The sequence below is a fragment of the Bombus pyrosoma genome, linkage group LG10 (genome assembly GCF_014825855.1).
Source record: "Bombus pyrosoma isolate SC7728 linkage group LG10, ASM1482585v1, whole genome shotgun sequence".
NCBI lineage: Eukaryota > Metazoa > Arthropoda > Insecta > Hymenoptera > Apidae > Bombus > Bombus pyrosoma.
In genome coordinates this window covers 12,050,478-12,073,939 of record NC_057779.1, presented here as the reverse complement: position 1 = coordinate 12,073,939, position 23,462 = coordinate 12,050,478, and the positions used below count along the sequence as shown (strand labels likewise).

Sequence of the window (23,462 nt, the reverse complement as noted above, 5' to 3'; positions counted from 1 at the left end):
TTTATTGCATGCCCCGCGTAACTGGGGCAAGCTGTTGCCATGAATCGATAGAGGATAACAAAAAATTTTCCGAGGCAAAATTAAATAGTTTCGAATAACGCACGATCCGGTGTATACAAACCCGAGAGTCGAAGCTGAAATATCTTCGACACCGTCGATCGTACATATTGAAAAGTGTTTCGGATAAAAGTCGAACGGCTTCGTGGGGTGCATATTCTCATGCTACTAGCTCTTCTGCGTGCGAGCGTGTAAAGATCATGCGAAGGTTTCTTTCTCAAGATGGAATCATATATTTCTTAATATCTTAATTAATCGACGCACCTGTACGATCATTTTCCAACTTTGTTATATTGTCACGTTGACTGAGAGGTGAGAAATGGAGGGACACAGATGGGAGCAAGAGAAGAGCAAGAAGAGCAAGAAAGAAGAGAGAAGCAGAAGAGAGGGGGGGGAAAGGATAAGGGAATCCAAATATGACAGACATTACAGAAAAATCGTCAAAGAAGAGTTACCAAAATACTTAGAAGGGAGGATGAAGTGGAAGGACAGAAAAATATTAGCAAGATTCAGATGTGGAAACGAGACCAAAGCGAGGGAATACTGGAAAGAAGAGGGAGAAGAAAGATGCAGGCTATGTAAAAGGAAAGAGGAAGACCTGAGACGTGTAATAGAAGAATGTGAAATAACTGGAGGACCAAAGGACATGGAAAAAATACTAAATGAGACTGGAGAAGGACTAACAGAACTAAAAGCAATAATAGAGAAGAGAAGGGCGATACAAGACGGGGAGAAACGACAATAAGGAAGCACAGCAAGGAGGCAAAAGCCCAAAAGTTGCCATAGTTTTTAGAGACTGCCACGTCACCCATATCTGGGTGACGGCAAAGTTTCCGGCAGGGCCGAGTCACCCGTATTCGGGCGACTTCACAGTTTCCCGTAGGGCCGCTATCACCCGTATAGGTTTTCGGTAGGCCGCGTCGCCCGTATTCGGGTGACGCTTATTTGACTACTTGCGAAGGATCGTCGTAGGTATTTGAAAAGATATTCTAGAGGAAATAATAAAACTATTGAACTGTTGTAAAAGCAATACGAAAATGATTTATTAAACAAATTATTTACTCGCATTACTAAAATATCGATGGAAGTACCTAGCAGAGAACGCTTGGTACTGCGGCACGCGTGGCTTGACGGAGATTTCAGTGAAGACACACGTGGCAGTCAACGTGTTATATTATTCGTTGTTTTGCTAAATAGACTTGTAAATTTTCTTATATATCGATCGTTATTAGTTTTTCTTCGTATTATCCGTACAAAAATATTAGGATAGTTATAACTGAAACTGTTTCATTGAAAAGACACTTGAATCTTAATTACATCGAATTGTATATCGATTATAGAAAGAACGGGTATGAACGATTGAGAGATAAGTCGTTTGTGGCGTTAAATGGACAAAGCGTTACCACAAATGGAGCTAATAAAAAATAAAGAGAAAAGAGGTAAAGAAATTGTCCTTTGTAACAGGTGAGAACGAAAAGGTAAACATAAAGATATCGTGTCTGTTGTCCTTCCTTGTTTCTCGTACGGTACGTTTTACAGAATTAACACTAGAACTACCGGTAGTTAACACGAAGCTATTTCTATCAAAGCCAGTGAAAATGACTGGTCTTTAAAGAATACACAATAATAGAATATTTTTATATTTATTGATTTATTACTTTCTTACAGAAGCAATTCCATGTTATGTAGTACATATTTGATACTATTAATCCATCTGGGACCATGATCCCTAAACGAGGGTTGACACATTTATAAAATTGTAGAAGCAGTCATTTCGACTGCTGTGGTATTGCTAGCGTTAGCATCTAGCTATCTAGCGATCGATCCGGAATTTTCCTGATAACTGATATCGTCATATCGAATGATACGCGGTGAAAATTTGAAAAACGTGTGGCAGGTTGTACAAAACAGGGAATCTGGTTAATTGGGGTTCGATAAACAGATTGCAGCATCCTTTTACACTTTGACAACTACCAGTCATTCTCACTGGCGTTGCTACAAGTAGCCTCGATACAAAATTATTTTCAGTTTGAATACATGGAAAACAAAATAAAATTCATTATATTATTCTTTCAGTTATCGTTGCGAAGGTCGTTACATCATTGTGGAAAAAAATATAACATGAAGTAGGAATTTTAAAATAAAATTGTAAAACCAGTCAATTCGACCGGTGTGGTAGTTCTAGTGTTAAAGTTAAAATATCTTTTAAGCACTGCACGATCCAAGTTGGTTAATGCTTTCTTGTAGAGAATACAGAGAACCATCGATCGATGTATAAAAGGAATTATAGGTTCGTTTGAAAATATAGAGGTGATTTTAAATGAATTTTAAATATTGGAAATGCCATCACTCTCAGAATGTATGTACACTGTACACACTGTATCGTACATTATCCGAAACCGTTTAATTTCACCTAATGAAATTCTCTTTATCCTATATATACAATATGTAGACTAAATAAATAGGCTATAGGCTATACGTCTCGGTTAGGTGGGACATCGGCTATGATCTCTTCCTCGTTGAAAAAAAGTCATTTAACAATTTGTTAGACGTATAATAAAACTAGGAATATTTTTATGTTTACAAAAAACTAATATATTTTCGTCGTTGTAAAATTTGTAATGAGAGTTGCACTTATCGACTACTTATGCATATGCTGCTAGCGAGGAAGCGTAACGATGAATTAATTTTTTGTATAGGTACAGTAGGAAGAGCATAAATTTGTATCTACTTTCTTTTCTTTTTTCTGTTTTCTTTCTCTTGTTTAATTAAAACATTCATTGGTGTCAGTCGTGGTCAGCTTTATTAGCATAATGACGACGGAAAGTTCTGTTTGCAGCAAGGCTTTTTGTCCACAATATTCTCATTTATCAGCAGCTTTCAGGACTGTACTTCGCTTAGAGTTTCACACGACCGTTCCAGGGTAAGGGTGACGCTGAAGAGAGAGAAAGAGAGACAGAGAGAGAGAGAGAGAGAGAGTAGAAGCGGTCATGGTACAGGCACACTGACGTAAACGTGTCCGACCTAGTATAAATAGGTTTGCTTCTTGCTAGCCTTAGTTAAACAAAGTTCCACCGAGCCAGGAGCCAAGCATTGGCGAGGCGAGGTACGGGAGGAGAGCATTACCAATCCCGCAGCTTCTCTTAGCACTGCTATTGCTGCCTCTGCTAGTATCGCTGCCTCTGCTACTATCGCTGCTGTTGCTGCTGCTGCTGCTGCTGTTGCCGCTTCTACCATTGAAAACGGGCAAACGCAAAAACTACTAGCTTCGTCAGAGCTTGGAACAAGTACGTTCGATATACAGGGTGTCTCAGCTAAATGAGATCATCTAAATATCTGCCTTATTTACGATTGTATGAAAAAACTTCTCGGAGCAAAGTCGCACAATTGCACGATTATTGGTATCGATCGTAAAATATATTACTGAAACATATAAAGAAAGAGACCAGGTCGAATTTAACAGACTATTAAATATAAATGCAATTAAATGTACTTGTTAGTGTTTATTTTCAAGCTGTGATTCTAGGTAATTCGTATTGTCTGCTAAGTAGAATTAGCAACACGAAATTTAAATCATTCCATCTTATAGGAAACAACTATAGGTCGCGAAGATAACGCTGTATCCAAACGTTAATGCGAGAACAACATGTATATCGTAATCCGTACGAACGTAGGATAAGAAGAGATACGTAGATTTAAATCGTCGTTGTCTCGATATCGAAATTGCTTAAGAAATATAGATGTTTCAAAGATAGGTCTTTGCTGATTTTTATCAAAGCTATTTCCACATAAAAATTTATATATGTTACATATGGAAATTATTACTAATTCTATCCCCCCATTTGAATCTTACAATTTGAACTGAAGATATTTTCATATTCTGCGGCCTTTTTCACATTTTCATATTTTTCTCCTGAAATTATTATTTTTTCATTCGCGGACAACTGCCCTCGGATAATCAGTAGTATTGTCGATGTTTCAAGGCTCTTCGGATATCGTCGTACGTGCAGAGGCAACTTGACACGATCAATGCGTATCCTCCATGTAATACGTACTGTCAATATTTCAATGTACATTCTGCTCATACGCGCATTGTCTTTATATGTAATACGTATGTCGTATTTCACGATCACTGGTGCTATTAGATTCAACAGTTTCTCGAAACGCGTGCCGATCATAGGAAAATAAACGAGCAGTATTTTCAAAAATTTCCTGGATGTACCACTTTCATTCGATTTTTTACGTGAAATTTTTACGCCGTAACGCGTGCTCGACTTTCTTCAAACCTTGGCACGTTAAAAAAGAGCTATTGAAATGACGAAGCGCGCAAAATAAGAATCCGCAACATATTTCAAAAAGGCGTAGGTGAGATTCGCAGTTAATATAAGATAAAGAAATACAGGAGTTTGAAAAATTATACAAGTCATCAACCTAGACACTGCTTACTGTCAGCCAGATGATTACCAAATTCCATTCTTTTTATTTATCCTTTCTTCGTTATTTTTAATTATTCGAATTTACGAAACTTTTTCTTCGACTGTTCTCCGTTTACTTGCTGTCGCTTAATTTGCGTTTATATAACCAGTTTTAGCTTGGGTTTAGTCTTAGTCCTAAGGTCCTTAACGACATTTTACCTCTTTAAACTTTAAGCTTTTACCTCTTTACCTCTTTAAGCTTCTTCTAATGAACGCAGTTTCAACAAAATTGTACCCTATTAACACTTTGTTCGAATTAGTAGAAAATAGCAATAATTCGTCACTAGCTCTTCGTTTGGATTCTGTAACTTTCTAAGACATTTTCAGACATCGATGTGCGTACATTAGCGAGTCCCATGTAAATGCAGAATTGACTTGATTTACAATAACAACTGCGCGTCATGCGAATCCTCGTGACGCTATTTATGATCCTGGGAGATGATTTTGGTGCAGTTAATTGGGGAAAAAACTATTTGCGTAATGAATTTACATCTACGTAAACATATAGGATCGTGGACAAACCAAGCATAAGATGGAAACTTGAAATAGTGAAATGTCATTGAAAGAAAGAGAAACGCACTTGTATCACCACTTTGAAAATAAACGGTGCAACGTGATAAAGGTTTCGTTGCACGTGTCAGAAAATCTATAAAACTAATTTTATCCGAAGGAAAACTGAGAAATGAAAACCGAGAATGGCGAAGGATGATCGATGTAACGTGTTAAGAGACATACAACGTACATGTAGCTAAGTTTTAAGGAAGCCTAACTGTACCGAAGTCGAGGTATCGAGCCTCGCAGTTTTCATACTTTGCGCGTAATCCCTGTGACGAGCCATCGCCAAGATCACATTTTCATCCGTCACGGTGAAAATTTTCAAACGACTGTGTTGGAAATCTTCTATGAAAAGGATGGAGCGGTAAAGCCACTCTTGCCCAGTTAAAAAGGCACGTACGGTGCAGTTCGATCAGCTTCTCAGATGAATATCAGCATCCAGAAACACGTAAATAGTTGGAAAAGCGTGAATGATCCAAAAGCACGTCCGAAACGAATGTTGTAGAATATATCTATAGATATGGATGAACGAACGATTACATAGAAGAGAGAAGAGCAGGGTAAAGCGATAAAAAGGCATGTTGAATAAATATGTTCGTTATAATTATCGTAATGTGAGAGACGTTGGAAGAACGTCAGTGTCGACCAAGTAGTCATCGAGTAATTCTTTGATACGCAGCCAATGAATCAAACTTTTCCTCGTTGGTTAACGCGTTCGTCGTGATTCGACTAAGTTTCCTGCGGGGCCCAAATTCGACCGCCGGTACGCGGAACGTAAATAGAGCGACAAGCGGGAATTCATTGTTTATCGCCTTCGATTCGTTGTAAAGAAAAGATTATTTAGTTCTGAAATGGAGAGAACGATAAGCTTTCCAGCTAGAGTATTCCGAGGGATCTCATGGCAGACATCTCAGATCTTTCATTTAGTCGAGAAGCATACTTGTGAGACGTACATCAGTGACCTTTCCCATCCTGAAAACGTTCAGTAAACAGGGTGAAAATATATTTGAAAGTGAGGAGAGTAGCGACGACGAAGTCTACGACTATCGTTCGAGGTGGCCAAAATCAGCCCAAATGTGTTTGGAACGTTTTGACGAATACCATGCGATATAGCATGATGTAATATTTTTATGTTGTATATTCTATGTATAATATGCTATATTTAATTAACTCGAACAAGAAGAGCGTCACCCATACTTTGGTGACGGGGTCCCCACGGAAGTATGCCCGTCACATAGCCATGGCTGACGTTGCGACGAACGTGTTTGAACCAAGTTGATGAAACTCCTCGCTTTTACCGTATAATTTTATTTTACGATATAACGTTCTTGCTGGACGGTCTGTAGTCCCGAACACTACGATTTACAGATACAACGTTACGTTGAACCGTGCGTCGTCTTCGCCTCCCTCTTTGTATATTCTGCCTCTGCAAAGAAAACAAAGACCTCCGCCATGGGGATGTACAGCAGTTTGGTGCAAAGCCTGGTGCAAATGATTCGAGCTGAACGTAGAATTCGTTAGGCTGCTACGAATGGCTGCAAGAGGAAAGGTCCGGCATTTCAAACAGAAATACCAAAGAACATCATTTCGTTATACCAATGTTCAGGAAATACCTAATAATCGTGCTTGATACACGCGTACAAGTTGTTTCGCCCACAGCTATTAGCGGTACCTGCGAAACTTGCTTTCGAAGATTCGGTAAATCGTTGGATTCTCCGTGTGGTAGGATCGACGCAATTTACGATTTACGAACGCTATTTATCCAGCAATCCGTTCCAACACAATTTTCCCGTTTGATACAACGTAAATTGGGAATTTAATAGATGCGAGACGTTTCACGCGCCTATTTCGAAGTATGATATTGGCAAATGGTAAAGAAGCAGCGAGGTGAGAAGAGGCTTTTCTTTGTTTGTCTTTCTTCTTCTCAGCTGGCATTTCGCTCGTTCGACCCGGGCCTAAGCAGCGAGATAAGGCGACAAGCGACTCTTTGTACCTCTTTGTTCGAGGCTCGCCAGTTTTCTCTTTTCTTGACATTTTTCTCGACATTTTGCTTCTTCGAACATTGGTCCACAATTATTTTCATGAAACCATCATATTCTTTATATACAATATCTTACGACCGTTCCACTTTAACGACAAGCTCGCGTACGATAACATTTTGGGAAAACGAACGTATACTTTGCTCCTAACGAAGGAAGCAGCGTTTATCTTTGAAGAACGAAAAGATACAGTTTACAGAAGAAAACAAGGCAACGTCGTTTTTTAAATAAAAAAATGAGAATTAACGGCAACTGGATAAAATCAAATTTTCTAACGCGTTCCTATCGATAGACAGCCAATAATTTGCTAATTTACCAATGAAATTATACTACTTTCCTGCCCGTTATTCCCCAAAGAAAGATTTTCAAATTCGAATTTGCTGAAGGGTTTCAAGTCTGAGGATCGAGATAGCTCGTGTCAAAGCCTTCGCGATATCTTTTTCTCTTCTTTCCTGTTTCTTCTTCTTCTTCTTCTTCTTCTTCCTCTGGTATAGCCAGTGTTTCGTGTTTCGCGTTGCTCGATGCGCGAATCGTAGCGTCGTCGCGTTGATAGATGAAAATTATCGTCTTCGATGAAATTCCTTCTGCTAATGGTGCGAAAATCATTCCTACGCACACGTTTGTTTTCTAGTTCTACCAAATACGACCAATTACGATCAATTACGGCCAATTACGAAATAATGGACTTGTACTTTGATCGCTAAAGCTCGGTGACGATACCTGTGCACGATAAATGTAGTAAAATCGTCGTGTATCTGTTTTATAATGGAAACACGCAAATATATCGCAGACTACGGACGATACGAACGTTGTACGACTTGCAAGCAAACGTATCGCGCCTAAATAGATTTATTTTACCTTGCAACTGTACCTTTTCATCGCGTATTCTCGTAGCCGACGTGGAAACATTTTCAAAACACCGTACATGCGTTTACATGTGCTTTCTGCCGACCAGAAACCAAGAAGATGATCTCGAAATCGATACACCGACGGCATCCTCGCTATCCAATGTCCATGGCAATGGTCTTACATCCGCGCTTTGTACATTTTGTACATCATGGTGCGGTTGTGAACGTGGGTATTGATACAGCTTTCCATCCTTCTTAAGTACAGGTAACAAGCGTTTCGGAAATTTTCCAATGTCGGTTACGAGGATATGCAAGGAAAAGATATAATTTCCATCTAAAAACGTAGCCATCGTCTTCCCACGGCTCTTCAAGGCTGTCGTCGAAAGAGGTGGTCCCTCTAGAAATCGTACAACATTCGTTTCGAACAAACGTTTGTTCGTGTCATCCATAGTTTTCCAGATAAAACGTTTTTCTTATCGCCATTTATAGACGAAAAGCGTTTTGTATAAATTTCTAGAATAATTCGACACAAACGGTAAATTATAAATCGTAGCGTAAAAACGTAGAATTTCTTCCGCTCGAGTCTCTCGACTGGACTTCAACTGGAATAGGAATATGAAAAGATATTTCAAAATAGCGAAATATCTGTGATATTTATTCAAGTAAAATTGAAATTCTGAACGTTTCAAGTAATTCGAAGTTTACGATAGATGTTTCATCGGAACTACACTTCGAGAACTTTGAAATTTTCACGAAACTCGATCGTTCGTCGATGCAAACCTACATCGAATTGACAAAATGAGATTTATTCAAGTAAAATTGAAATTCTGAACGTTTCAAGTAATTCGAAGTTTACGATAGTTATTCTATCGAAACTACACTTCGAGAAGGTTGAAATTTTCGCGAAACTCGATCGTTCAGCGATGCAAACCAACATCGAATTGACAAAATGACATTTATTCAAGTAAAATTGAAATTCTGAACGTTTCAAGTAATTCGAAGTTTACGATAGTTATTCTATCGAAACTACACTTCGAGAAGGTTGAAATTTTCGCGAAACTCGATCGTTCGTCGATGCAAACCTACATCGAATTGACAAAGTGATATTTATTCAAGTAAAATTGAAATTCTGAACGTTTCAAGTAATTCGATGTTTACGATAGATGTTTTATCGAAACTACACTTCGAGAAGGTTGAAATTTTCGCGAAACTCGATCGTTCGTCGATGCAAACCTACATCGAATTGACAAAGTGATATTTATTCAAGTAAAATTGAAATTCTGAACGTTTCAAGTAATTCGATGTTTACGATAGATGTTTTATCGGAACTACACTTCGAGAAGGTTGAAATTTTCGCGAAACTCGATCGTTCGTCGATGCAAACCAACATCGAGTTGACAAAAATATCACGTAATACGCTTGTTGAATCTTCTCGTCAAATTTCCTACTCGATCTCATCGGAAAAACAGCATATGCTGCTACTTACATTGCCCGTCATCCAAAGGGATCTTGATCTCGTCATGAAAACAAAGTGTTTTCGGAAAATCCGATTAGAAATTCTCGTTCGTAATACACTCGACGCGATTAAAGTACAGCTGAGAACGTTTTTCGTTGCATAGCCGCAAATGGCAGAATAATAGTGGATCGCGTTACACGCGCTGTAAAAAATATACTTCAAACACAGCTGGTTCGTGTAATTTTCCTTTGAAATTTCACCGTTCGTGATATATTCGAGTGACATAGCCATATACGTACATACAAGCCATATGGATGGCGATAAACGTATGAAAAATGGTTGATATTAATTATAATAGTGATTAATTATAATAGTGATTTATTTGTATTCTAAACAGGTTGTTGGTTACTTGTTTCTAATTTCTTACGTTGTACCACTGTATAATCTGAACACTGTATATGTATATATGTATATGTCATATAGCCGCATTAAATAGTTGAGTAGCAAGTTGAGTGACTTTAAGCGGATTTGTTGAACGTTGAGATGTTGAAACGTTTGGAATATGTGTTTGCAATCGCATTCTAAAAGTCTCCATTGAGTTTACGTAGCGCCAGCTACCTATTAAAGATAGATATGCAACTCGCTCGATGACAGGTACATTTCTTGTTTCAACTTCAATTTATCAGGACGTTCCTCTACGATAATGTCGAAAATGTAGTATAACTACCAACGCTTTCATTGGTTTGCAGCAACTGCTTAAAGGTCTAGGTACCGCTGCTGATAGTTCATCGTGAGATTTAAAATCTAAAATTTATGTCCTCTTTGAAACTCGCGTTCATTTGACAAAGCAGAAAAGTATTCGGTAAAGAATATCAGGAGCTAACTGCGTCAGAAATTGCATGCCACTCGCAAGTAGCAGCAGAGCTGAGCAGAGCAGACCAGAGCAGAGCTGAGCAGAGCAGAGCTGAGCAGAGCAGAGCTGAGCAGAGTTGAGCAGAGCAGAGCAGAGCAGAGTTGAGCAGAGCAGAGCAGAGCAGAGCAGCAGTAGCGGCAGATAACAGCAGCTAGAAACGACGAGGAGGAGAGGTTGAAACTGTGATGCCTGCAAAAAGCACGGCAGACAGCGTCGATCGTTTTTGCTTGGCGTCAGCCGCGTTCCTACCGCCGCGTCGTACTTCGTGGTGGTACATCGCTCCTTCTACCCCCTTCTTCCTCTCTCTTTTCTCACTACCTTCTCCGTCCTCTTCTTGCCCACCTTGCTCTTCTCTTTTCGTCCCTCAACAATCCCTCCAGCAAGTGCCTCTCTCGTCTTTCTCTTTGTATATCGTATGTCCACCTCGAGGAGCCGTGCAGCGTAAACGGATAAACTTGCTTTCAAAATTGCTTTCAACTTGCAGGATTCACGCGTTCGAAAACTGGATTACGTGATTAAGTTAAGAAACATGACGATATTCCGTAGGATATACGTATCGACGATGGATACGCGTGAAAATCAACGTCTTGGTCATTAACTCGGCCGGTTCGTTCAACCAACAGATATAGCAATGTTGAAAAGTACTGTTACTCTCTCTCTCTCTCTCTCTCACTCTCTCTCTGCGAATGTCTAAAACGTGCATAGACGCGAGATATGGTTTCGTATAAAGATCAGCCTTACCATCGACTTGGAAACCAGAGACAACAAAGTATATGCTTTGGAATTGTTGATAGGAATCTACGTAAATCGTTATCTGTTTGAGTAAGCAATCTGTTGTTGTATCTCTGATTTATAAATATCATTACGATCTCGCGACGTTACTCCAGCAGGGACGTTTCGAGGACACGCACGTACATTCGGATCACACACTTTCGTAATATTCAAGCTTAGTATAATTATATTTATTATTTGACAATGGTCTTTTTATATCGTCCGAGGAAGAAAAATTGCCTGGCTTATGCAAAAGGTAGAATTAAGTAGCGGCTAAAGGAATATTACACTTATTGACACTTATTGTTACAGATTAAAGAATTTCGTAGATTTTTCAAGATCGTTTCCAACATTTTCTTCTGTCGTATTTTCTAATTTTCCTTGGAACTTTGGAAAGATTTGCTTTCCGAGACGTTCGATAGAAATGGCGTGGCTGGATAATGCGAAATCGATAACTTTAGAAAGAGTAGAGTCGATCGATTTGACTTGTCACAAGGTCGTATAATCGTACATACGTACAAATACGTCCTTTTTACGAGTATAGCGAAAGGCAAAGAAGCGAACAACGTAAGGTCATGAAAATCTCAGACTAGTTACGTCGTTGCGGGATGAAATTTTTATTAAACGTTTAAAGAAAAGCGAAAGGAAAAGAAAAAGATTCGTCGGTGGACTTTGGGCCAGGATCAGGATCGTCGTTGCAATTTTTCGTACAAGAGTTCGTTCCCTCGAGAAACACCATGTACCAAATTGTATGGCGTTTAAACGACGTTAGTTGCTGCCTACAACGTTACGACTTCTTCTCGTAGAACAGCGTGTCTGCTCATTTTTGTCGCTTCTCTATCTCCGATATTCCAGCATTTTTCCTTCCATTCGAGGTATCAGGCTTTTCCATGTGTCCATACACCGTAGATTATTTATCTGGCGCGTTATCATCGTACGTTATTATGAAGCGCGTATGCGTCCACATCTAGAAAAACTAGAAATTGAAAGACTATTTTCTGTCAGAGTAATAAATTTATTCGAAAATTAGCTATACATGGCATTTATTATATATAAGGATTATACATAATCGTCGTATCAAGTTGTACGTTTGGTCTCTGACATAAACAACGTAGAAACATGGGGTTACAAAGAAGATACAACCTAACGTTGTTAATCCGTATGACGAGCGTGACTCGATGTGACGAGTCAAAGGGTCAAGTTATTTCTAATTGTAATTAATAAAAGTAACGTTAACGGCAATGAGAGCGAACGTGTAAATCGATAGAACGTATCGTATGGCTGCGATAGATACGCTGTTTGATTTTAGTATCATTTTTTCTGTTTCAGTAAGCAAGCGGTATTCGATGGGAAGAAAGCCATTAGAGGAGGCATTCCATTCGTTTTTCGTAAGTACGCCAGGCAAAACGAAATAAATAATTGCTTGGAGATCGATAAAAGAAAAGTTATTAGGCAAAATATAGAGTGGCGGACGGAAGAAAGTTGAAAAGTTCATTTGGCAAGAAACATGGTAAAACGAAATTACGATCACCGAATAAATACGATTTTCACATTTTCTAATTATCGTCAAGTAAAGCTTGTCTCGCTTTCAAATTCTAGTCGGTACATCTGTCCCAATGAAATACCAATTTTACCATTTACCATTTAGGTTATATCACAAAGGATATAACCTAACAAACACGAAGATGGTACCCCGCTGGGGGTAGCCACTCACGTGATAATCAAACAGTTAAAAAATTCTACCAAATGTCCAAATTGGGCAAATTGTGAATGTAAAGTATTAAATAAGAAAAAAGAAACCATATACTATATTATAACCTATACTATACACATGAAATGTGTACTATGTGAATAACCTATACTATACGCATGAAATTAATAATACTAATCGCGTATTGCCTCCACTTGATGCAGCACAATTTGGAGCATGGACGTTTGGGCCGCCTCATGGTTTTGCTAGAATCGTCCGTTGGAACGTAGAAAAGCCACCTGAACGTTTGCCGAGCGGTGACGTCGAAGCAATTTTCTCTATTATGGACAGCGAATTCACCCGATCAATGTGGAATTACCCATTCAAATTGACATACAGACTGATACTTCGGGAAAAGGAACTACATTTTAACATTGGCGTATACAATCCTAGTAAAGATCATACGTTTAGTTTTAATTTATTGCTGCATACTTACTTTAAAGTGCCAGATGTTAGGAGATGTCAAATTACCGGCCTTCATGGATGCACGTTTATCGACAAGGTATAATCGTAGCAACGTTATCGACGATCAATAAGGTTGAAAAGGATAGAAAGTTCCTTCCGTTTTTCCTAGCCACAATTCGATTGCTCTAAAGAAATATTTTTTCCAAGCAGTTGCTTTTCGTTCACCTGGCACGAGTTCAAACGCGAGAAAACACGCGACAAAAATTCCTGCAACTTGCAAGAATTGCACGCTCAGACTGTCGCTTATTCTTTGCAACTTGGACTCGGTCTCTTTCTCGCAACATTAAACAACAATTGTACGCCGATGGACTAACGAACGAATAGCTGAACGACACCGATCGAAAGACACGTAAATCTGAAATAAACGAATACACGCAAAAGAGCAAACACCGTTGTTCGATTTGGCCGTAGAAACGGAACGAATTTTCCCTTCGAACCAATAAATCGGTTTTTTTTACTATTGATTAATTTTTCAGAAATATCTACTAAAAGAAACCTATTCTTCTTTTCAGACGAGAGACAACCAAATTTTTCAAGAAGGTCGCGACGTAGTGACCGTGTGCGAATGGACAGACAGAATTTATCAGAACACGCAGCCAGAACACATCATTACTAACGTCGTATCCGGTAGGAAAATGCGAGTACAAAAGTACAATTTTCCTGATACAGTGGTTTGGAATCCGTGGCAGGAAAAGGCTCGTGATATACCAGATTTCGGCGATGACGAGTTTCCCAACATGATATGCGTGGAAAGCGGACACGTCAGCAGCCCTGTTATATTACTTCCTGGAACAGCTTTCGAAGCTAGTCAAATCTTACAGGTATAATAATAGAAACAGATCCAAAGTAACAATTATTCCACATATTTTTTACATATTTTTCATCTAATAATTCAATAATATTATATAAAGCCTAGGTTCTCGATAAATCTTTAATTGTCCGGATTACGCGTGATTATCACCAACGACCTTCACAACGATTCACAATACCTCTACCTTCGTTGTATTGCACAGGAGTATTATTTATGTTACAAGTATTGTTTCGAGCAAGATGGTACCTTATTCTACGAAATAACGAACCATTTATCCTAAACGAAGAAAATTCTCTCATTTTCTCATCGCACGTTAGCTAACATCGCATGCACGTTCTACGATCTAGCACTTGTTCGAAAGCAATTGATTAGCAACTGCCAAATACATCTATTCTGTATACTTATACAACTTACTATCTATCTTGCACGACTAATACTCGAAAATAGGAATTAACACCAATATTTTTATGATACACCAAGGAATCTAATATGCCACGAAACGAAAGAATACTAATTTCGATAAACGACAATTTGTAATTTATTATAAACAACAAGGATAAAGATTATAGTGAAATTGTGTAATTATTAATATCGACTGTAGCAGATACTATTTGCAGATATAAAGAAACGCGTTGAATTTAACAAACAAAAACAACGACCTTCATTTTCTTAAAAATCCATTCTAAAATTAAATGCTATTAGATTATTTACGTATTTTCAAGCTACAAATGATTCATATTATCGCAGAATCAGCAACAAATACACCAATAGTTTTCTTTCTGAATATTAAACTCTGAGTGCGTGTGTGTGTGCGTGTGTATTTATTTATTTATTTGCTTATTTATTTATTTAATCGTGATAATCGCCTCCTCTCGCAGTGCTAATGAAATTTCAAAACGTTCCATATGACAGATAGGATAACATGTAATACAAGCGAGTATGAGATGATAGAGTAACCTAGATAAAAATAAATAAAAATTTTCGTCAGAGGCTTAGTTTTCGAAAAAACTGACTTTCCAAATTTCTTCGACACAGAAAAGGAGTCAGTCGGAACACACGACAAGTACGACAATGACAATGACCTTGTTTTCGAGTAACAGCTTGCGCCTTCCTACCTTCTTTACGCAGACTTGGAGACAGCTCCTTTACCTACCTCATTTACCCATTTGAGAAATTGCTCAAAATGACCAGGCCCAGCTTCGGCGGAAGCACGAATGCATCGCATCGCATCGCATCGCATCGCATCGCATCGCATCGCATCGCATCGCATCGCATCGCATCGCATCACATCACATCGCATCGCATCGTACATTGTCGCTTATACGGATTTTCCGGAAACATTGCTGACTGCCACGTTGACGACCAAACAGTTTTAACGGACAACCTCAATGGACCTTTATATGTAAACAAGAGATTTTAAATGTCTCGATAACCAATGATCGAATGAATTCAAACAAGGCCAACACGACTTAGAAGGAAATCGTTGGTCTAAAATCCAAGTAATACCTAGAATAGAGTAATAAGCTGCGACTCGAGAACAAGCTCGTATCGGACATACACGTTTATATGAATTTTTCTTCTTATTTTAGCGCGCCGAATTCTGTTTAGTTAACGATCGGTCTAATACACGCGTATGATAAACTTTCAAATTTACTTTACTCAGAAACGAAAAGAATCACTTTATGTCCGCTTCTATTCTGAATAATAATTCAGCTTTGTATTAAATTTTGTATGAAATAAATTGCGCGCTTAAACTAACAACTTTACTACATGTGTACTACATGTATATTGCTTTAAACACTTTATTTCGATGCTCGTATTTCACCTGTTACAGAAACCTTGCGAACGTAAGTGTTTGGACACCTTTGTTAGCCACCTTTGTTAGCCACTTCTGTTTCAATTTATCCTTTTCCATTGTACGATTGCACTGTTTTTTCACATTAATACATTCAATATATGTGTGTTTGTTTATGTGCGTATGTACACATGTGGGTATACCTTGTTGTTGATAGCGTTTCTTTCTGACTTTTCAAGTCAATATTTATGTTCTGATATTATTTATCCGATGCTGATTCTACGATCTTGTTCTTTTTATCCATATGTATTACCCAATTGTACTCCTTGTACGATTGTATTAATTGTAAAAACCGTTAACTTCTTCGCCATATTCATTCGAGTATTCAATTCCGGTTAGTACCTTACTTTCGTACGTTCTAGCCTTGTTGTTTCGTGTTTGCATTTATGTACCTTATTTAGATACCCTTAGATATTTTTTATAATTTCTTCAGCCATTTCTATAGATATTCCTTGCCGATATGCTCGTGTAGTGCTTCTTCTGCCCATTTTATTTAAACAAATTAAACAGATCATACAAATTATACAAATTAAACATCTCGTAATAGTTTCAATTAGCTATTCTAATATTTATACGAATTACATTACTTCTGTACTTTAGGTAATGTGAGTAGAGGGTGGACCAACGCCGCACGTAGCAGCCGGAAATAATACGAATTCGTTATTTCCGGTTTCCTCTCCACCAGGTACCGTTTGGCCAACTAGTACCGGATGGCTATATATGCCACCACCTCCTCCACCACCGCCACCGCCACCTCCACCACCATCAACACCTTCGACACATCCATCGCGCTTACATGCTCACTGTATCGCTCAAACTTGCACTATATGTTCTCTCAATCTTTAAAAGGAATATTACGAAAGATCAACTTTCACACACTCCTTTCATCTTTTGTTGCTTTTATCCACTTCTCCCACAATACTTTTACAGCAACATCTACAATATTAAATATCACATTATAATTCATTTGAATTAAACCCCGATTCATTTCATTACATTGAATCATATGTTTCCATATCTTTTCTATCGTCGCTCAATAGTATCGTTATGCAACATAATTGAATACAAGTGAAATGCAGTTATAAAAATATATCGACGTACATATAAACAGAACAGATATAAAAAGTTATTAATAAAACTTATTTCTTCCTATTATATTATTATAAATATATACTTAAAATAATATGCTACGCAAAACTAATAGCTTCAAACTATTACAAATTACTCTGCAATTACTATTCTACCTACGAAGGAAAGATTACTTTCTAAATTGTTGTTACAGCTAAACGGCGGAGTAGCGTCACGCTTGGAATATGAACTTTTATTGGTTTTTAATAATATTGATGATATATAGTGGGAAAACGTTCCTATATTGCTATACATTGTATATTGTAGACGAATCAAAAACGAAAAATCAGTAACGCATTTTCAAACTTATTTAGCTAAGTTGACAAAAAGCTCAATGTTCGGACAAGCAAAACAGAAACATTATACAATTAATGTGTTTATCAGCTGTGATTAAAAAATATATATACATATTTCTTTTCAGTTTCACTTTTTACTTAAACAATAAAGACATCTTTTCGCCTAAATTATACCATGACATTTTGTTGTTGTGTTTCTTTCATAAATTAATGTAATAAAGTTTTAGCGCAGATATTACAATGTTCATTGATACTTATAAAGTGATGTCTCGCATTCTCTAATAACTCCACTACTTTATTTAGAAACAACATTTTTAATATTCCCAACCAATTTTCCATTAGACAATTTTTATCTCAAAAACCCCAAATGTTACTTGGCTATAAATGTATTATATGTATTTTTTAAACATACTAATACGAAACGTGTAAAATGTACGTACATTCTGATATTGGAGTTGTGCTGATATTTTAAAACATTCCCGTATTTACGTTCTTCTTCTTTCTTCTTCTCTTCTTTTTTTCTTTTTCTTTTTCTAAAGAATCATAATTTTGTTTCCCTATCGCGCTACTTTCAACTATCTTATGTACAAAATTTTATTCGTTTTCCATACTCTCAAGTTTTATTATATATTTAGGAAACTTTGTAACGTGCAATTTTGGATACATTATTACATTATAGTTCTATAGTAAACTCAATTTAATTATTATTATTAGCTCTGAGTGCACAACTCGTCTACAAAATGATACATACAGTTATGGTGCTAATATTACAAACACAATGTTTTAATAGTATATTATTCCAATAGTTAAGCTCAATTAGCATTTATTATTACTGTAATTTTAACAGAGGGACGAATTTTTGTCAAGTTTCCAAGTACACTATACATTTTATCATGTATCGTATGAACTAAGAAAGGCATAGGACAATGATATGTCTTCGAAATAGATGTAAACAGGATATTTATACCATATAATATTAAGCATTCTTAGTATAATAAAAATTACTCTATATATGTATTAAATATTTGTAAAAATATTACAATATCTATGTTATATTCAGTAATTAACTCTTTAGAAGCGAAATCGATTTTGAAATATATCTACAGGAATACAATTGTGTACAACACTATCTACGGTTTACTATTAAGTCCTTAATATTTATACTGTTATTAAGATTTACGATGTAGATAGGATATACTAATAATTTAGTGCAAAACATGAATAATATGTCAAACATAAATATACATACAGAGTGTGACTGAAATGGCAAGAGACAGAAAAATATTTCACAAAACAAAATTGAATAGCTTCGAATGGTGCATGACCTGCTGCTGTATGTGTTCACTCTGGAAGAAGTGAAAATATCTTGGAAATTTTGGGGTCATCTCTGTTTCCTTGACTAAATGAGACTATACATTCTTTTATATACTTATCAATGTATCTTTTTATTCTCTATTTAAAAAAAAAAGGAAAAAAAAAGATAGTAGGGCTTAAAGGTCAAAAGTTGACTCGTTTACAAAATACTTTAACTTTATACAACTTATCATATGAAATACAAGGAAAGAAATATCACAGTGCTTTTATACTTTTCATGCAATGATTTGTGCAAAATCAAAGTTAAAATATTTTTTAAACTAATTTCAGAATTATGGCTAGATCCAGTTGCGTATCCGGTATACAGTATTAAATGTACATTAATAAATAACATAATTTGTAGCATATTCAATTTTATGTTATAACACGTTACGGCCTCTCTGATAGTTTTCGTAGCTTAATTACATGTCTTAGGTATTTTCTAATGGATAAATAAGCATTTTCACTGAATAGATAAAATCTTTAAAAACGTTTGCTACTAAACTGTTGTTGTTTACACCCTTATATACCTGTTCGAAATTAATGACATTATATTCATTTAAAAACTTTAATCGGAAGTCATAATTCTACTAATAATGTTTTGCATTGGATTATTAAGATATTCTTATATAAGACACAATTAATATGTTAAAATTTATAATCGAGATTCTATTACATTAATACAGTCTTAAGTATGAATGTATTCTTTCGTCTAACTCGGTAAGATATGTAACTTTTGATATTTGATTAATTACAATTTTTATTCCCCTACAAACACTACTATGGACAGGCAAATCGATTCATTAGTATCCGAATACAAATACGACTTAAAAAACTGGATAAAATTAAGCTTATATCTTACAAATTTATCTGATTTACACAGTTTTATTATTTTCTAATAACTTCGGACATTATTCTTAACTCGTATAATAATATTCCATTTGTTAAAAGTTTTATAAAAGATAATTCTATATTTACTTGTAATTAGATATCAAGAATCTTATAAAAATATCTATTTATCAAGCAGAATATGTGATCCATATTTAATTACTAAAAAATATTCAAGTTAATATTGTTTAATGCTTAATCATTCCATATTTTTATATTGAACTTTGGAAAGTTTAAATATTTAGGCAAAGAAAATTCTCTCATATGGTAGACATGTTTTAGTTGCTGCAAATTAGGATATGAGTAATAGATAAATTCTACTATTTAATATATCGATAATAATACAATATCATTTTTGCTTCTAGTATACTACATCTTTGTTTAAGCGTGTGTGAAGAATATTTCATGCGGACTATTTGTAAATCACAGTTCGCATTTATTTTACAAAACTTATTTATAGAAAAATTTAATTATCTGGTAAAATATGTTCTTTCCAGTAAAATGGAGGCAACATTAAGATAAAAAAAGTATTCCTATATTTATGATATGTATTGCTTATAATTTGCAAATTTATATACATATATACTCAAATTTATCAGTTTTATATTACATATATTGAAATTGATCTAAAATAGAATGTAATACAGCATTTATATCATTATCATTGTTTCGAAAATCTTTCATATAAACTAATTCTTAAATCAATTATTTTCTTTCTTCGCTTAATACAAATGCATCGGATGAAAATTTATAGTTATGCTTTGGAACAGATAGTATAATTAAATAAATGCTCAATATATAATATGGTTCCTTATATATGAAAAGTTTGATAATCTATAAACGATTAATAAGAGAGGAAGTCTTCTGCTTGTAAATGTATTAGTGAGCTAACAAACACAATTTAGTGGTAAACAAAATACAAATCTTGGATTCTTTTAGTTTTTTTAGAAATAAGTCGAAAATGGTTTTTAATTATACTCTATTTTATAAGGATTTTAGTCTTTAGAGGCTATATAACGTGCTTATTGTACGATATTATCATTTTCTTTTTTTTTTTCTTTTTATATATCTTATTATTAGGATTTTTACCTTTCGGCAAATATTACATATGAATTATTAGAAAATTTCACATTCTTTTATCGCTGTTTCATATATCCGTTTTAAATATCCCAAATGTTTGTAATTTATATCAGGCTTTTCAAGTAATAAAGAAATATGTTAAATATGTACTGTCTCTGGGAAAGTGCAATAAAATATAGGTAATGGTCAGTTAATACCGTTTCTTTCTTTGTAAATTCCATACATATTCTATCTTAAACGTATTGAGACTTCCATTAATACAGAAACTTCATTGATAAAAGATTAGAATTTCATTTTAATACAAAAGTACAATAAATGCAAACAAAAGCACATAATAAAGATATATGGTATACCTGTTGATATTAGTACCAATTATTTGAATGATCTGCTCTATATAATATAGTGTATTAAAGATAATCAAATAGAATTACCAATATTAATGTAGTATAGAGACAAGAAATTCTAAAATATTTATTTTAAAATTGAACAATTTATTATGAGCCAAACAAAATGACAATGTATGTCGCGTAGTACAATTTATGAATCACTTATACATCATATTAAATAACTGAAAACTTGAATTTACAAATTAAAGATTAGTACTATAAATATTCTTATACTTAATTAATTAATATCCTTATATCTAGGTGAACCAGTCAAATGTGCATTTTCTTTAATCATTACAATGTAGATAACAATAGTTTTATACACACTGACTATTAATATTCTGCAAACATGATTACTTGTACCTAGTTTTATAATATATATTGCATTATACAGTCTGAAGATATTTTCTATAATTAAAAACACTATGAATTCTTTATGCACTCACATTAAGCATAGCCTTGATGTTTTATAATCAAGAATTTTAAAACCATACTTAAAATTTTATTCTTGAATTCAGTCGAACAATTTACATTTTGCAATAGTAGGGATTATCTCGCACTCTGCTTTACTTTTTCTTGCTGTTCTTGTTGTTTCTTTAGTTGTTTCTCTCTCATTCGTTCTGCATCTCTAAAACAATAGAAACAGTATTCACATAGTATAATACACAGTGTATGTAAAAAGTTTGAAATTAATTATTTTGAGTCTCTAAATGTTCTTACCATTTAAAAAACCTATTAAAACGAATCTAACGTTATCTAGCCTTTTAACGTAATTCTCAATGATAATTAAATTAAGTACAGAAAATATGTGCATATAACCTAAAATTTTATATTGCTTTGTAATTATTACATTTTGTATGTCTAAAGATTTATATCACATAATATGGCATGATGGTGTTGATAACACATTCATAAATATCAAACATATATGAGCGTACAAAAAAATTTTAATACATATTAAATACTGTTACCGTGCTTTTCGTTGTTCTAATGAAAGACCCTTATTGCTGTCTTGCTCAGCTGCAGATTTTTTAACAGTCTTTTTCATATTTTTGGCTCGTGCTAACTCTCGCTGATTTCCACCTATATAAAAATGTGTAATATAATTGCGTCAATTGTGAATAAAAGTTAGTCTAAGTAGTAGAATTTAACTGTAACATGAGCAAAGATTTAACCAATAGAAATGAAATTACATTTTAATGCCTAATATTAAGGCATAAAGTAGTAAATTATAATAAAAATATAAAAGTATATTCGCAGCAAAAGTACACAATAAATAACAAATATGAGATAATATTATAACCATAAACTCGAATTAGGAATTTTCTAGAAGTGCCAGTTTGAGCAAAACCTTCCGAGACCTAAGTACTACATTGAAATAGTTATGTAAATTGTACAAAATGTGTATTCCTCGGCAAGAAATTGTTAAGATAACGAAATATAAAATAAAAACTCTTACAATTCGTAAAAAAATGTAAATGTAACAGAATAATGTAAGAGGGATAAATTCTTTAGACACGAAGGATTATGATAAAGCAAAATTATACATATTTATTAGAAATTATTCCTTTTACAAGTAAACAGAAAAAATGTAAACAATTAATTATAACTCACGCTGAAATATTGTATTTTCGATCTTTAAAATACATATTCACAAATGGCAGATGCAAAGTATACACTGTTCCAAGTTTCCCCTGTTCTTTTATGGCTGTTTCGTATATGTTCGTATAAACAGTAATGCAAGTTACTTACGGGTCATTCTTTCAGTTCTTGATCTCCGATAAGCAAGTACTTAAAAGTTTGGCCCGATTAAGTGACGCGAAAAAGCACGTCCGTACACCTATATTCCCTTTACGATCGTTGACTAATTTCTAAACTAAAATAAATCTTGCGTCGTCTCGGTTGACGAATATCGATGTAAATGCCATCTATACCTTGGATTGATCTTTTCTGACATTTTAAAAGTACAAAGGAGTTGTCGCTTAATACGCAAATATAGCTAATAAAATGAGAATAAGATCTCAAATAGTGTTTTTATAAATACGTAATTGGACAATAAATGTTGGACATCTTTCTCTAATTAGTTGTCAGTGGTAAACAAAAAAATTTTATAACCTCTGTAGTCTTACACTTTAGGTCTGGAATATATTTATATTGAAATATTAATTGTTATAAAAGAAGTTGTAGTTTTGAATCTCATTTATTTAACTCAATAATGATATTATTTGAAGTAGATATTATATAAAATATATAACTTGAACATTTTTCAATATTAAACACGGACGTTGAATTTTAAATCGTTTGATAAGATTTGCCATAGAAATAACAAAGAAACT

The 23,462-nt window shown here is 34.9% G+C and overlaps 2 protein-coding genes across 3 annotated transcripts in view; one reads left to right on the top strand and one right to left on the bottom strand.

Annotated features, from left to right (window-relative positions):
* Window positions 1–16,760, top strand: part of LOC122571810 (glucose-6-phosphate 1-epimerase) — a 37,035-nt gene extending 20,275 nt beyond the window's left edge. The window contains exons 3-6 of one of the 2 annotated variants that reach the window (XM_043735994.1): window positions 12,444–12,502; window positions 13,029–13,366; window positions 13,842–14,150; window positions 16,596–16,760. In XM_043735994.1, the coding sequence (XP_043591929.1) occupies window positions 12,444–12,502; window positions 13,029–13,366; window positions 13,842–14,150; window positions 16,596–16,604 (715 nt within the window). In that variant the 3' untranslated portion in view covers window positions 16,605–16,760. The other variant, XM_043735993.1, reaches the window with a different exon arrangement.
* A 4,450-nt stretch (window positions 16,761–21,210) lies between these two features.
* On the bottom strand, window positions 21,211–23,037 carry LOC122571811 (putative SERF-like protein). Its single transcript, XM_043735995.1, has 3 exons — window positions 22,879–23,037; window positions 22,098–22,209; window positions 21,211–21,754 (listed from the first exon to the last, which is right to left on the bottom strand). The coding sequence occupies exons 1-3, from the start codon at window positions 22,883–22,885 to the stop codon at window positions 21,676–21,678; spliced, it is 198 nt and encodes a 65-aa protein (XP_043591930.1). The 5' UTR covers window positions 22,886–23,037; the 3' UTR covers window positions 21,211–21,675.
* Window positions 23,038–23,462: the final 425 nt, after the last annotated feature.